The sequence below is a fragment of the Lolium perenne genome, chromosome 4 (assembly GCF_019359855.2).
Source record: "Lolium perenne isolate Kyuss_39 chromosome 4, Kyuss_2.0, whole genome shotgun sequence".
Taxonomy (NCBI): domain Eukaryota; kingdom Viridiplantae; phylum Streptophyta; class Magnoliopsida; order Poales; family Poaceae; genus Lolium; species Lolium perenne.
In genome coordinates this window covers 292,455,964-292,469,137 of record NC_067247.2, presented here as the reverse complement: position 1 = coordinate 292,469,137, position 13,174 = coordinate 292,455,964, and the positions used below count along the sequence as shown (strand labels likewise).

General features: G+C 48.9%; 3 protein-coding genes across 4 annotated transcripts; 1 reads left to right on the top strand and 2 right to left on the bottom strand.

Moving 5' to 3' along the window:
• Window positions 1-2,797: 2,797 nt before the first annotated feature.
• Window positions 2,798-4,217, top strand: LOC127348974 (uncharacterized). 2 transcript variants are annotated; one of them, XM_051374818.2, is made up of 3 exons: window positions 2,798-3,347; window positions 3,466-3,717; window positions 3,817-4,217. In XM_051374818.2, exons 1-3 carry the CDS (start codon window positions 2,966-2,968, stop codon window positions 3,873-3,875), a joined length of 693 nt encoding a protein of 230 aa, XP_051230778.1. In that variant the 5' UTR covers window positions 2,798-2,965; the 3' UTR covers window positions 3,876-4,217. The 2 variants fall into 2 exon arrangements, with proteins under 2 accessions (XP_051230778.1, XP_051230777.1); XM_051374817.2 differs by having other exon boundaries at window positions 2,802-3,347; window positions 3,463-3,717.
• Window positions 4,218-8,229: 4,012 nt separating this feature from the next.
• LOC127295774 (uncharacterized) lies at window positions 8,230-9,783 on the bottom strand. The gene is made up of 3 exons (XM_051325772.2): window positions 9,637-9,783; window positions 9,043-9,501; window positions 8,230-8,948 (listed from the first exon to the last, which is right to left on the bottom strand). The coding sequence occupies exons 1-3, from the start codon at window positions 9,706-9,708 to the stop codon at window positions 8,364-8,366; spliced, it is 1,116 nt and encodes a 371-aa protein (XP_051181732.1). The 5' UTR covers window positions 9,709-9,783; the 3' UTR covers window positions 8,230-8,363.
• Window positions 9,784-10,227: 444 nt separating this feature from the next.
• LOC127295773 (mitochondrial import inner membrane translocase subunit TIM22-4) lies at window positions 10,228-13,054 on the bottom strand. Its single transcript, XM_051325771.2, has 4 exons — window positions 12,659-13,054; window positions 11,323-11,513; window positions 11,160-11,232; window positions 10,228-10,615 (listed from the first exon to the last, which is right to left on the bottom strand). Exons 1-4 carry the CDS (start codon window positions 12,813-12,815, stop codon window positions 10,530-10,532), a joined length of 507 nt encoding a protein of 168 aa, XP_051181731.1. The 5' UTR covers window positions 12,816-13,054; the 3' UTR covers window positions 10,228-10,529.
• Window positions 13,055-13,174: the final 120 nt, after the last annotated feature.

Sequence of the window (13,174 nt, the reverse complement as noted above, 5' to 3'; positions counted from 1 at the left end):
TTGTTTACTGGAGCTGTGCAAGTAGAGAGATCTATCCCACTAGTTTTACACACCACATTATTTTCTAGCACCGTTGCATTACTATCCATATCATTGCATATTTATTCCTTGTTTGCATTTATTATTTTTCACATCTTTTCTCACACCTTGTGCTTAACAACCACTTGGTGAGGTTGAGGGCACAAAACATTTTGCTTTGTTTTGCAGGTCTCATAAGAGAAGGATAAGAAGGTAAACTCTTAACACACACTTCCCCGAGAGTTCGATATAACCCTCGAGTCACCCTCGTGGGGAAAACACGTATTCCACATCTACAAACTCTACACTTGGAGCTCAACCTAAGCGTATACACTCTACGCCCATCAAGACTGTTTTCTGAAGCCATTGCCGCGGAGCTAGTTGGAAGTCAACTTCATCACCAACTTGTGTAAACACCTAAGCTTGGGGAGGTTGCACGCACGTGAGCACCATATTATCCATATTTACCTTCAAAGCATTTTATTTTGTTTTGTTATTGTCTTGCATATTTCGGTTTGTTATTTTATTTTAAGTTTTGCATTTTGTGTTGCATTTTTTATTTCGGTTTGCATTGTTTTAGTTTCATTTTATTTTCAGTTTGCATTAAAAAAATTAAAAACACATAAAAAATTGCAAAAATAGGAGAAAGAACTAAGTTGTGTGATTATACAAACACTCCAAATGATCAATTTATTGCTAGGCCCATTGCCATACATGAGATAAAAGCTGATAGTTATGAAGTAAGTCCTAGTTTGTTGAACTTGATAACTAGGAAACAATTTGGCGGTAGTACTATGGTGGATGCCTCTATGCATCTTTGTGATTTTGTTGAAACATGTGACATGCAAAAATTTAAAAATGTGGAAAGTGGTATTCTAAAACTGAAGTTATTTCCATGCTCACTTAATGGGAAAGCTAAAGAGTGGTTGCATTCATTACCTACTGGTGGCATTAATTTTTGGGATAATTTAAAAGAAGATTTAATTAAGAAATATTATCTCCCGTTGAAAAATTGCAAAATAGAAACAATATTCTTTCTTTAGTGTGGATTTGCTACACACATAGGTAGGTACGCATGCGTCCATGGCCGTTTGATCCGCGCACAGATTCGTACTCACTTTGTTCTCGCTTTAACTGTCCCACGCCATGTATAGTAACCGAATGAGCTAATCCATGAATCCCCCAATAGAATCGTTGTTGCTGGCCACGATAGGACCTGCACATGGAAGCAAAGCCGCTCAAACTCTCTTGATCTGGAACGTCCTCCTCTACGGATTCTGGCACGCCGTCCCTAGATCCCGACGGATTCGCTGCCGCTGGAGCAGTACGAATCGGAGCGAAGCTCCCCCGTTAATAACTAACCGAGGCGAGGTGGAGAGAGGGCCCGAGATTTGGGACGAATCGGACGGGGCGAACCGTGCTGCCCTGGATCCCGACAGATACGACGAGCTCCCATTGACTCGAGCTCCGGTTAAATCGAGTTTGACGAAGAGCTCATGTGGACTCCTCTGGCTTGCAAAAATTTCTTGCTCTCTCGCTCTCCAATTCCGCTCATACCACAGCTGCTAGATGTCGTCGATGTGCTGGTCCGATTCCGCGCGATGTTGACCAAGGAAACCATGCGACAACGGCGTTTAACGACCAGGGGCGGCATCGTTTATCGCATAGTGGCGGCGAAGCTCTGAACCCAACTGTGCCGCCCTTCCCCTGCCCCTATCGCCGCCCGGCCCCATGACGGTGCAGGGCGGCGGTAGTTTTGACCTCCGGTTCGTGGGGCGATTGGGAGTTGCGAGTGGCGGCGCTAGGGAGGAGGTCCTGGCGCACGAACACCGGCGGTCCCCCCCGCACGAGGCGGGGAATGGTAGGGCTGTGCTAGGGATGGTATCAACATGTTGTGGTGTGGCATCCATGTGTGCTAGGGAGACGATAAACATCTTTCACTGTCAGTGTCAGGTTCGCCCATTGTTCTTGCGAAACGGCATAGCAGAAAAACGAAAAGTTAGGATTTGATTATTTGAACACGTTTTCTACTCTCAGTGTCGCCACATGTTATTGTGAAACGATTTCTCAGGATCTTTTGAAAAACAAAATCTTATGACTAGCAGGATGGTTTAGTAAATATATGAGCAAACAATTAGGGAAAAAAGGAATATCAAAGCCAAGTTTCGATCTTGGGACCTGTGGGTTATGGGCCCACCACGCTTCCGCTGCGCCACTTTGATCTTGTTGTTAAGAAGTGGTTCATGCTGCTATTTTACTCGTTGGGGGCACAGGGCAGAGAGCAGTCACAACCACGCATACAGAAGCTACTGTAGTATATCGTACAGATAGACATTGGGCACATAGCAATCCTGGCTTGGCCGTAAAACTGATTGCAAGTTCCATTCACAACCTTGCGACTTACGATCATTAAGTTCAGATCGACCATATTACTACGTATTCCTCTGGTCTTTTTTAATTGATTCGAATTTAGCACAATTTTATACTAAATCTGAATCAATTAAATAGGATCGGAGGGAGTACTACTCACGTAGACAGCACAGTCGCGCTTCCCAGGACAAAGCCAAGACCCCGTCTCTCGAGTGTCGACACTCTCCGTCCTAGGCACCGGCGACCACACCGACCAGCCCCTGTGATCCACCGGCCGGAACCGACGTGAAAAAACCAAGAGCGCAATCCACAAAGCGAACCTTAAAATATAGTGGCCACGGCCGACCAATCCTCGCGGGGCAGGCTACGCTGCCCCAGGCCAAGCACGCGACTACGCGAGGGTGGCCATGTCCGCGGGACGCGTGTACGCACGAACCCGCGCCAGCGGCCACGCTATATATCTCTCCTGCGGCACGGCTCCTACTCGAAGATTATCTATCCCTGATCGATCTGTTCGGAGCTTCCTGCAACACACTTGCGAGTTGACTGCTGGTCGTGGTTCTAGTTTCGATTCGGGATGGAGGACTCGGTGGGCGAGCAGGAGAGGAGGGAGCAGGAGGACGCCGTGGCCATGGCGCAGGGGAAGAAGCGCGGGCGAGAGGAAGAGCAAGAAGAAGCGGGCGGTGGTCGGGTGGTGCAGGGGAAGGAGGAGGTGGTGGCGGTGGCGGTGGTGGAGGAGGCTGGGTTCCTGAGCAGCATGGCGTCCAAGATCGGCGCGGCCATGTCTGGTGCCAACGGGAGCGGCGGCGGCGGCGAGGACGGCGCCGAAGGCAATGGCAACGGAAATGTGGTCTCTGCTGCCGCTGACGGCCAGGATGAGGAGCAGAAAGACAGCAATGGCGGCGGCGGGATCTTCCACAGGCTCCTGTCCAGCTCATCTCCTCCCGCACCGGTCACGGGTAAGGATTTGCGCGTTTACTCTCTGTCATCCAATTTCATACTCTACAATATCAGAAGAACAGCAGAGTTCGCATCTTCCGTCCGTGAAACAATCTGATTATGTGTCGGGGGCAGCAGGAACAGAGGAAGAGAAAAGGGGAGGGACAGATGCGGAGGAAGGCGGAGGCGAGCAGGCTGGCATACTGAGCGCCATGGCTTCCAAGATCGGCATGGCCATGTCCGGCGCCAATGGTCACGGCAGCAGCGCTGAAGACGCCAAGGCAAGCAATGGAGACGCTGATCACAGCAAAGGCGAGAGCAAGGAGGAAGAACACGAGTCCAACTCCAACGGGATCGTCAAGCAGCTCATGTCCAACCTCCCCACTTCAGGTGCATTACCAAGCCTACTCCTTGATCTCGTCCCTTTTTGCCTCGATTGATTCGTTTCAGATGGCCTGATTGTTCTCTCTGTTACTGCCTTGGTTGCAGATACCAGAGGGCCGAATGCTGAAGAGGCTTCCATGCTCATCGCCATAATCGAAGACTAGACTAGGCACTTCTTCAGGGAGAAGACATAAGAGGCTGTGATTTTAGATCGCCAAACGTGGCCTCTTGATGCGGATGTGAACTCTAGGGATGCTAGTGTAGATGTTTTCTTGTTGACCTAAGACATTACAGATGTTGCACCTTGATGAAGTGTACTCAACTGTAGTCACATTTTACTGCTACCTGAGAGAAATGTTCCTCGCTTGTTTTATCAGTCTATCACGCTACAAGTCCGCAAGATTTCAAGTCATTGTTTTTTTTGGGTTTCAAGTCTTCTTCCGGTGTGCAGTGATACACGCATGTACTTGTTGCAGATTTGTCTAAAATAAGAGAGTTCTCTGAAAGTACTCAGAGTAATAGAGTATGCTGCATTATAGGTCACAAATGGGGGCAGTAAGGGCATCTTCACTGACGTGTCCCACAGCGGTCTCGATAGCGTTTTGGGGCCCGCAGCGAAAATGAGCTTACACCGGCGCGACCCAAACGACGTTGGCTAATTTTCGAGCCCAATAGAAGCGCCGGCAACCCCGTGCCAGCCCCTTGGCATCGGGCGCGCCGGCGCCTCGCGCACGATGGTCTTCGCGGGTGGAAGCGCCTTGTCAGCGAGAGGACGCCGGACACACCGAAAAGCGAGGGAAGCGACGCGGGGCCGACGCGTCAGCGACACAGAAAAAATTCGTCCACCGCTCCCGCCTAATCGCGCCTCTCCCGCCGCGCATTTCTGCCATCCCAACACACCTATCCCGCCCGCCGATTCATTTCTCCCTCCTGCCGTCGCTACGCTGTTCCTCCCGCCGCCACCCTCTCCCCATCCATGGCACCACCGACTGCCTCCAAAAAAATGGCCAAGAAAGCGGCTAAGAAGCCGCCGGGCAATGAGACGAAAGGGGCAAAGGCGCCCTTCGCGAAGCCGCGGAAGGCGCCGGCTCCGAAGAAGAAGCCGGAAGATGTCGACAGCGGAGCAGAAAGGACGAAGGGCGGCGCAGCTGGAGAAGAAGGTGTTGGCGGCGCGCGCGCACCAGCACGCGCTGGCCGGGTGTATCGCTGCCACCAACCGAGCCCATGGAGTACGACGGTGCCGCCGTATTTTTCGGGAGTGTTGTCCACGTCGACATCCGGGTTCCACAACGACGGCCCCTCCGCCACTCCCGGGTGCGTGACGCCAAACTTGTCACCGCGGTACGAGGATGCGCTGCCTCATGGAGGCTTCAAACCCAATGCTATGTTCTACTCCCCGACGTACGAGGTAGGAGCCGGCCCAGAGGGCGCCCCGTTCAATGGCCGCAGGGGCCGCTCGAATTCAACGGCGCCGATGCTGAGGAGGAGGAGGAGGAGGTGGAGGAGGACGAGGAGGAGGAGGGGGAGGGGTGGAGGAGGGGGTGGAGGACGACGAGGACGAAGAGGACGACGAGGGTGCCAGTGAGGATGCCGATGATCTCGTGGAGGTTGACGCGGACGGCGTGAGGAATAAGAAGAAGAAGGCGTCGGGCACACGAGGCCCCAATTGGATGCCTCTGGAGGATCAATGTCTATGCGAGTCGTGGGCGACGGTGAGCCATGACTCCATCATCGGCGCCAACCAAAAATACGGGAAGTATTGGGCGAGGATCAAGGCCAAGTTCGATGAGCGCAAGCTCATCAACAGCGACTATAACAAAGTGGCAATGAAGAGGAGCCAAAAGGCAATGTCGACACGATGGGCCATCATCCAAGCGTCGGTGAACATGTTCCATGGATACCATCATAACTTAGAGACCAGAGGCGACAGCGGCGCTGATGTCAGCCAAAACTGGTACGACTCTTTCTTACATAATATTGGCAACTCCATCGCATTTCAAATCCCTGCAAACAAACACATGCAACACATGTGTGGATCGGAGGCTTTGCATATACAACACATGTGGAGGCTTCGCATACAACACACATGCACGTGATCGAGACGCTTTTCGCGCATGCGCATAACACATGAGCTTCGCATAACATATGTGCACACACACGTGTGTGTGCAAGACGATCGGAACCGGTCACACACAAAGCATAAAACCAACAAAGTTACCGATACGGCGAGACCTAGAGTGTTGGATGAGGTAAAAAGTTGAGATTGAGTAGGGTATTGAGCTAAGAAAGCTTCACCATTACTTACCTATGAAGAAAATTAAGTTTACCAACTTAATTTTGGTGAATGAAGAGGTGAAAATGAGGTGGAAAGGAGGGGCAACACGACCAGATCCAGATTTGGTGGTAGGTGGTGGTGGAAGAGTGTTTGAGGAAAGTGGGTGGCACATGTGAGTGGAGGGTGAAAAGCAGGAAATGGTCCCAGGTTAGCAGTGGCGCACCACATAGCCGTGCGCCACTGCTAGGGTGACATAGCAATGGCGCACTGCTAAGTGGTGCGCCACTGCTACGCCTCTCATCTCTAAAGGGGCTCTGGCCACCCCCTAGCAGTGGCGCACCTAATGACATGTGCCATAGGTAACCTATGTAGCAGTGGCGCACCGCAGCAGTGCGCCATTGCTAAGCCTATCATCTCTAAACGGTCTCTGGACACCTCCTAGCAGTGGCGCACCTCTACAACGTGCGCCATAGGTAAGGAATGTAGCAGTGGCGCACCCCGGAGACGTGCGCCACTACTAGGTTGGGGAAGGACCTGGCCTCCTGTCACCACTTACTTATGGCGCACCAGAATCAAGGTGCGCCACTACTACTTTTGTAACAGTGGCCCACCGTTTTGTGGTGCGCCACTGCTAAGTAGTAGTGGCGCACGGCAGCCATGGTGCGCCACTGATGGCAGTCTTACGGCTAGGCCTTTTCCTAGTAGTGCAACTGGTACGACTCTTTCTTACATAATCTGTAGCGCCTACATTGTGTTCGATGAAATGATTGCGCTTCCTTTGGTTAGTTTGACAAAGCCACAAATTTGTACTGGAAGAACTCGGATGGGCATATGTCGTTCACGCTGATGCATTGCTATAGCAAGCTCAAGAAGAACCACAAATGGAAGTTGACGCGCATTTCATTGTCGAAGGGGAAAGACGCCATTGATCTGGATGCGCCGCTGGCAACATCGGCAGGGCGCCCTATCGGCAACAAGGTTGCCAAGGCCGCCTTGGCCGACGCTGCGTCGTCCGAGAAGACGCAAGCGTCGCTCACACAGTGCCTCGTCGAGGACTCCTCGACCTTGCTCTCCCGTGACAAAAAGGCCGAGGAAAGGTGGATGGCGCTGCTCAAGAGGAAAGAGGAGAAGATGGAGCTGAAGAAACACAGGGACGACATGTCCCTGCTGAGAGCGTCGACAGAAGGAATGTCTCCTCGGACGCGGGCGGCGTACAACTTCTTCAAAGGCCAGATCCTCGACGCCATCGAAGCCAAAATGGCGGCGACCGAGGTGGCGGCCCAGGCAGCGGCAGCGGCCCCAACCCCGGAGCAAGAGCCGGCAGACGCTACTACACCTGCGTTGGCCTCTGCCTCGATGTCGGCGACGGAGCATGCACACCGGTCAGATCACGATGAGTTCATCGTGATCGACGGGCCTACGTCGACTCAGGATACGTCGTCGGCGTCGCCCAACCCCTTCTTCTAATTTACATCGGTCTATAATATGATCGCGCGCTCAGTACTTTGATCGCCGCTACTCTGATCGTGACGACTTCGGCGGGAACGATCTCTTTTGAATGCAAACTATTTGAATTCCTCATTGGGGACGGCCTTTGGGGGATGCGACTGGGGAGCGACGTCACCCAAACGCGGCACGAACAAAACTCGTCCCCCAAACGCTCGATCCGGCGCCGTTTGGGGGACGGTTTGGGGGATGCGACTGGAGATGCTCTCAGCTGCCATGAATAAAACTTGGTTCTCCAAACCCGCACCAACGTTCTCCCCGCTTGCACCGCAAAGCTCGTTGTCGACATATCCACCGACCTTAGCTTTCCCCGAGACTCAGCAACCTTCGCCGCCCTCCCGACCCACTCATATTTGTCTTTTTACACATGTGGGGACCAGCTTGGCCACGGACCACTATGAAAAATGTAAAAAAGCTAGGACTTCTCTTACCTCGCCCGAATCTCGAGGACGATGTGCGGTGATAGATGTGGTTGCCACAGCTATCGCACATACCAAGAGTTCTCTCTATATATATATAGATAGATATAGATATAGATGAAAATAACAGGTGATTCTTGTCATTTCTCTCCTTATCTACTTCCATTTTCACTTGTAATAAAAAGTATTGCCTCTATCCATAATGTTAGAGATTTGTTTATGATATATATTTTTTGAATTCAAATATATCTATACACTAAACTTACGACATCTTTTTATGGACAGAGCTAGTATGATGGATGCTAGCAACCACCCTAGTGCAGATGTAACCTTATATCTTAGCTACGTGTCACACCATGTTTCAGATTTATAGGTTTACACAAACCAAACAAAAAACACATGAAGGGCTGCGCAGTTTACAACGATCTGTCTCTTGTATCTTAACACATCAATTACCGGTATGCAATCTTCACTTTAACTTTATCATTGTCTTCAGTGCAGATTGTCTTTTCAGGATCGTCGCGATAGAAGGTAATATCACCTTGGAAGGAGATGGTACGACCATGATCATCATGATCTTGATTAGATGTAACGCACAGGTTCATCTTGATTGTCAGGAGAGGCTTCAAGTATATTGGTACAGCAGCCCAGTTACGTGACAGTGGAAGTTTGCCATCTATAACCTTTGCTTTGTCCTCTTTTCCATGAGAAAAGAGAATGACATCCTTGCCGCCATAGAGTTGGTGGAATGCAGTAATTCCACCATAGACATAGTAGATGCTGCCACTAGATATGAGATCAAGGGTGACGTACACATTGACCTGTGTAGCAGTGTGTATCGGCACAAAAGTAACGTCCATTTTCCTGCCGCGTCGAGTTGAGATGGTGTGCGTTACAGCAATGTCGCACGTGTAAGGGTCCACTGTGTAGGAGAACACTCCTACATCAGTTATCCTGTTGCCATTCTCTGGGATAGTAATCCTAATAGAGAATTGGTCACTAATGGCCTGGCCTTCTGAATGTAGCTTTAAATAACCCTGCAGCGTATATCGTCAATGGGACAAAACGCTTCAGAAGGAGATATGGAGAGCAAAAGGTTAAAGATATAGTATCACATGCATGAATGTATACCTTCGAATCTTGTCCTCTTTGTGAAGATGAATAGCATTCAGAATAATCGGTAAAGGCAACAAAGGTGCCTACGAAGCTGAAGCGAGGACGCACAGCCAGCAGCTCTACCATGTACCGAGCATTGTAGCTATCCATACATATGTTATCGCCATCTCCATGATAATAAGGAACTGTGAAACTCGGTGGTGGACGACTTCGATCAATGTCGTCACCGAGGTCATGGAAGTTGTCGACTGTGACATAGCCGCCGATATCCTCGTCGTAGTAGTAACAGTCGTCCTCGTCCAAGCATACGTCATATTCATCACCAACAGAGCTAGTTTCTGTTTCTGCCGCTCCCGCTAACTTGACAGCATCACTGACGATTTCTTCTCCCGTTCCTGTTCCTCTACTAAAAAGAAGTAGAACAATATCTCTAGTCCAGCCATAAAGGATTATACCGGGCTCAAAGATACATGCCTGTTTCAGAGAGGGAGGAGAGAGATAACAGAAAGAATAAGGCGCCCATCGATCTACAACGATCTGGTGAAAAATTATTTAGACTAGCTAGGAACAAATCAAAATAAAAAAGAGCAGATACAGATATCGTAATACCTGCAGATCGGACAAGATGGTACCAAAAGATGCTTTTTGGGGCTGCCGTCCGTCGTCAACGGTCGGCGCCATACCTCTCAAGCCCTGCGCTAGGTCGGCGGCGGCAGCGCTTGGGGGGCCGAGGTAATCGAAAAGGGTTGGGCGTGCTCTCCCTGTTTTAGCAGACGATGTTGGTCGAGCACAACAAGGCTCTCCGGTAGCAGACAATGTTGGGCTCGTTCGTGGCGATCCGAGTATCATCGTGCGGCCCAAAGGCCTTTGATCGAGCGGGCCTTTTCAGCATCGTTTTGTTTTTTGGAAAATTTTCTACAGGCCACCGTTATTTTCCATCGTTTGCCAAAATACATCGTTCAATTGTATCTTTGCCAGATATCATTAAACTTTTGTGTCACATTTGCCAGAACACACTGGCTGGGATGAACATGCTATGACTGATTTTGAAAAAAAAGTGCAAAACTTTCTGTTTTTTTGGACAGGTGGGGTGTTCGGGCAAATGTTCCATAGACCTATCAGCTAAACAACATGTCCATCCATCCTTTATCACAGGCTATCAACAAATTGTATCATGGCACCTGGCAGAGCTAAAACTCGGAGGAAGAAATACAGCCCAGCCGTAGCAGCCTGCTATTGCATCAGTAAAATTACAGCAATGACATAACATAGCATCGAATCGGCAGACAGACTGCTAGAATTATAGCTACTCAGTGCCAAGGATAGCCGGAAGTTACAAAACTTAGGTTACAAGATCCCTGGATACATGTAACAACCACTAAATATTGCAAAATTATAACTAGAAGTTCTCCAGGCAATGCTGAATCCTGCTAATGCTTGCCACAAAAACGACCACTTGATTTACTGACATGTATAGAGGATGCAATGTTTCCACCACTGATTCAAGTATGGCGATCCATGAACTTCTCAATTGCCACCGAAAAGGCAGCAAAACCCGCACAGCCCATACAAGCAGCTTGAGGGCCACCTGCAAGGAAATAAAAATTTCCTTAGAGGATGAACTTTCGAATCGAGCCACATAACGAACAACAGCATAGGATATTGGACGTGCTAGAGCGATTGGTAATTGTTGTCCATGGTTTTGTCTTCATTCATAAGACCTATTTACTCCTAAAATTAGCTGGATCATAAGTACCAAACAATTATTTCAAAAGAAGCGATCACAACATTGGCTAAGCAGTAAAAAATTAAGTTATAGATGAGGAAAGTTATCAAAACACCATAACAGGCATAAGTATCTCCAAACTCCCAAGTACCACAAAGTATCTGAAATATGAGAATAGAGAATTTGGGACATAAACTGATGGCTGGGCACACCGACTTCATGTTCAAGTAAGATTGAGTGTGCTCAGTCCCTTTCCTACATCCGTAACGAAATGTCGGCTCATCCAACTCAAGTCAACCTAAACATCTCTAATGATCGCATCAAGGGAAATGAACTAGAGAGCATAGACTGATTCATGGTAAAATTATGTTGGATCTCATTCACAATTATTACAGAAAAAACTTACCTTTCACAGCTAAAGCTCCTCCTGTGACACAACCAGCTACTGCTGAATTGGTAACGTCATGCCTTGCCCGAGCCTGCCACATCATGACAATTCAAAGTATCCAAATAAGTATAAATTCTTAAAAACTGCGCACAATTGAAAAAAAACGTCACAGTGCATCTACCTTCTCTACGACACATTCAACTGCAGAGAAAATCAGGCCCATTACTGCAAAGGTCTTAGCATTGCCCATACTTCTCCTTCCCATCTGCTTTGCCTGGTAGACTATTTGTTGCCTTGCTGTCATCTCCTCTGCCATGACTGGATTCTCCAAAGCTCCAAGAAATAGTCCCATCATTACACCAAGACCACCACCTATCAAATGTAAGCAATGCAGTCAACAACAGTTTTGCATGAGATATTTGTCATCGATTATATCATTTAAATATTTGTTAGAATAGGAATTTGATAATATAAATTTGTAGTATACAACATATAATTCATTAGTTATAAATTAATGGTCAAAGCTGGAAGTAGAAATGTGTGTGTGCCAAGTAAATAGGTACATAGGGAGTAGAGTCATTAGCTAACATGGTTTCTACCTTAGTAACCAAATGCCAAACTTTAAGGAAATACTGATACTCACGGTACCGACATCACTGGTTCTATCCTCTAAACCATCAACAAATGAGTCATTACACAAAGCAAAATTGGACGATATATACTTCCACATCACAGGCTGATGCAAAAAAGATTGTGCATCATTAATCCTCGACTCTACAAAAGCTCTTTCAGATTTGTAAAAACTTGGTTTTTCTTAATCCTTGACCATCTGACTGACTTGTAAAGACAAACTCTTCAAAGTTAAGTCTCGGAAATTTTATCGAGTCGACTCTTCCATGACCACAAGTTTACATGACAAATCACTAGAGCAACTTTACACCCCAACTCTCCGAGGCAAGTTCATTTGAAGGAAAAAAAAAAGGCACCTCCATTATGACATTGTGACATGTGTTTCACATGACGGTTCACTGAAACGGGAGCAAAAAGGTTTTCTTTTATCGCCTGCAAGGATTTCCTGTCAACCAAGGTAACTAACAGTAAACAGCTCTAAGCAAACAAAGCCCAACGCATGAAAAGATCAAAACAAGCGAGTGCAACCTTTGAACATACATAAGTTAGTATGTCGCCGCTCCTTGGAACAAAATTAAGTCCATATCTTGCAAAACTAGCACTGTTTTGTATCTAACTCTCGAGACAGACAGGTAAACAGCCAACCATCTAAAGAATGAACCTCTAGCCTCCATGTCACACCATCCAAACTCCGACAGCACGCCACTCGACGAGATCATGGAGACATATTGACTTTTATCATGATTCAGTTACTACACATTTCTGTGCCCCAAACTCCCAGTACAACAAACAAACAAACACTGCCTCAAAGTTTCCCCGTGAGAACCCGTGGCTGACTAAGCAGTACGAGCAACCGAGTAAAAGAGATTTTGAGTTGAGGTCGTTACCCATGACACCACTCAACACGCTCCGGACGACGCAGTTGTTGTACGTGTCCTGCATCTTCATGTCCTCATGCGACGGCAGCCGGATCGGCTCCACCTCGACGGCGGCCGTCTGGGCCGCCGCATCCCCGCCCGCCGCCGACGCCTCCGGCGAAGCCATCTCGCAGTCTGACCGCCCCCTCCACTCCCGGTAGCGCGGCGGCGGAGGAAGCTGCGGGTGGGAATCGCTAGAAAGGCAGAGAGAGGAGGCAATGGGGGGCGGAGAAGGAGAAGGAGACGAGCCGGGAGGTTCCTCCCGGCGGCTACTTGTCCTCCTCCTTTCCTCCGCTCCAAGAAAAGAGGCGGCGGCAAGGAATGGCAGGAAGAGGAAGGGGATCCGGTGGTGGCTCTGGCGTGAGCTGCACGAGCTCCCGGCCACTCTTCTCCACAAACGGTGCTTCGGTTACGTATTCCGCAGAGTACGCTACCGTCACACGAACCTGCACAACCAGAAGTCCGTCAGCACCGTCGGATCGTGCC

Excerpts from the sequence above, each read along its gene's own strand:
- LOC127348974 (XM_051374817.2), top strand. The coding sequence starts at position 2,966 with ATGGAGGACTCGGTGGGCGAGCAGGAGAGGAGGGAGCAGGAGGACGCC. Across the intron at positions 3,348-3,462 it reads TCCTCCCGCACCGGTCACGG|CAGGAACAGAGGAAGAGAAA; the intron begins GTAAGGATTTGC and ends TGTCGGGGGCAG. Across the intron at positions 3,718-3,816 it reads GTCCAACCTCCCCACTTCAG|ATACCAGAGGGCCGAATGCT; the intron begins GTGCATTACCAA and ends CCTTGGTTGCAG.
- LOC127295774 (XM_051325772.2), bottom strand. The coding sequence starts at position 9,708 with ATGGCGCCGACCGTTGACGACGGACGGCAGCCCCAAAAAGCATCTTTT. Across the intron at positions 9,502-9,636 it reads CCATCTTGTCCGATCTGCAG|GCATGTATCTTTGAGCCCGG; the intron begins GTATTACGATAT and ends TCTCTGAAACAG. Across the intron at positions 8,949-9,042 it reads AAAGAGGACAAGATTCGAAG|GGTTATTTAAAGCTACATTC; the intron begins GTATACATTCAT and ends TATACGCTGCAG.
- LOC127295773 (XM_051325771.2), bottom strand. The coding sequence starts at position 12,815 with ATGGCTTCGCCGGAGGCGTCGGCGGCGGGCGGGGATGCGGCGGCCCAG. Across the intron at positions 11,514-12,658 it reads CGTGTTGAGTGGTGTCATGG|GTGGTGGTCTTGGTGTAATG; the intron begins GTAACGACCTCA and ends TACATTTGATAG. Across the intron at positions 10,616-11,159 it reads AGGAGCTTTAGCTGTGAAAG|GTGGCCCTCAAGCTGCTTGT; the intron begins GTAAGTTTTTTC and ends ATTTCCTTGCAG.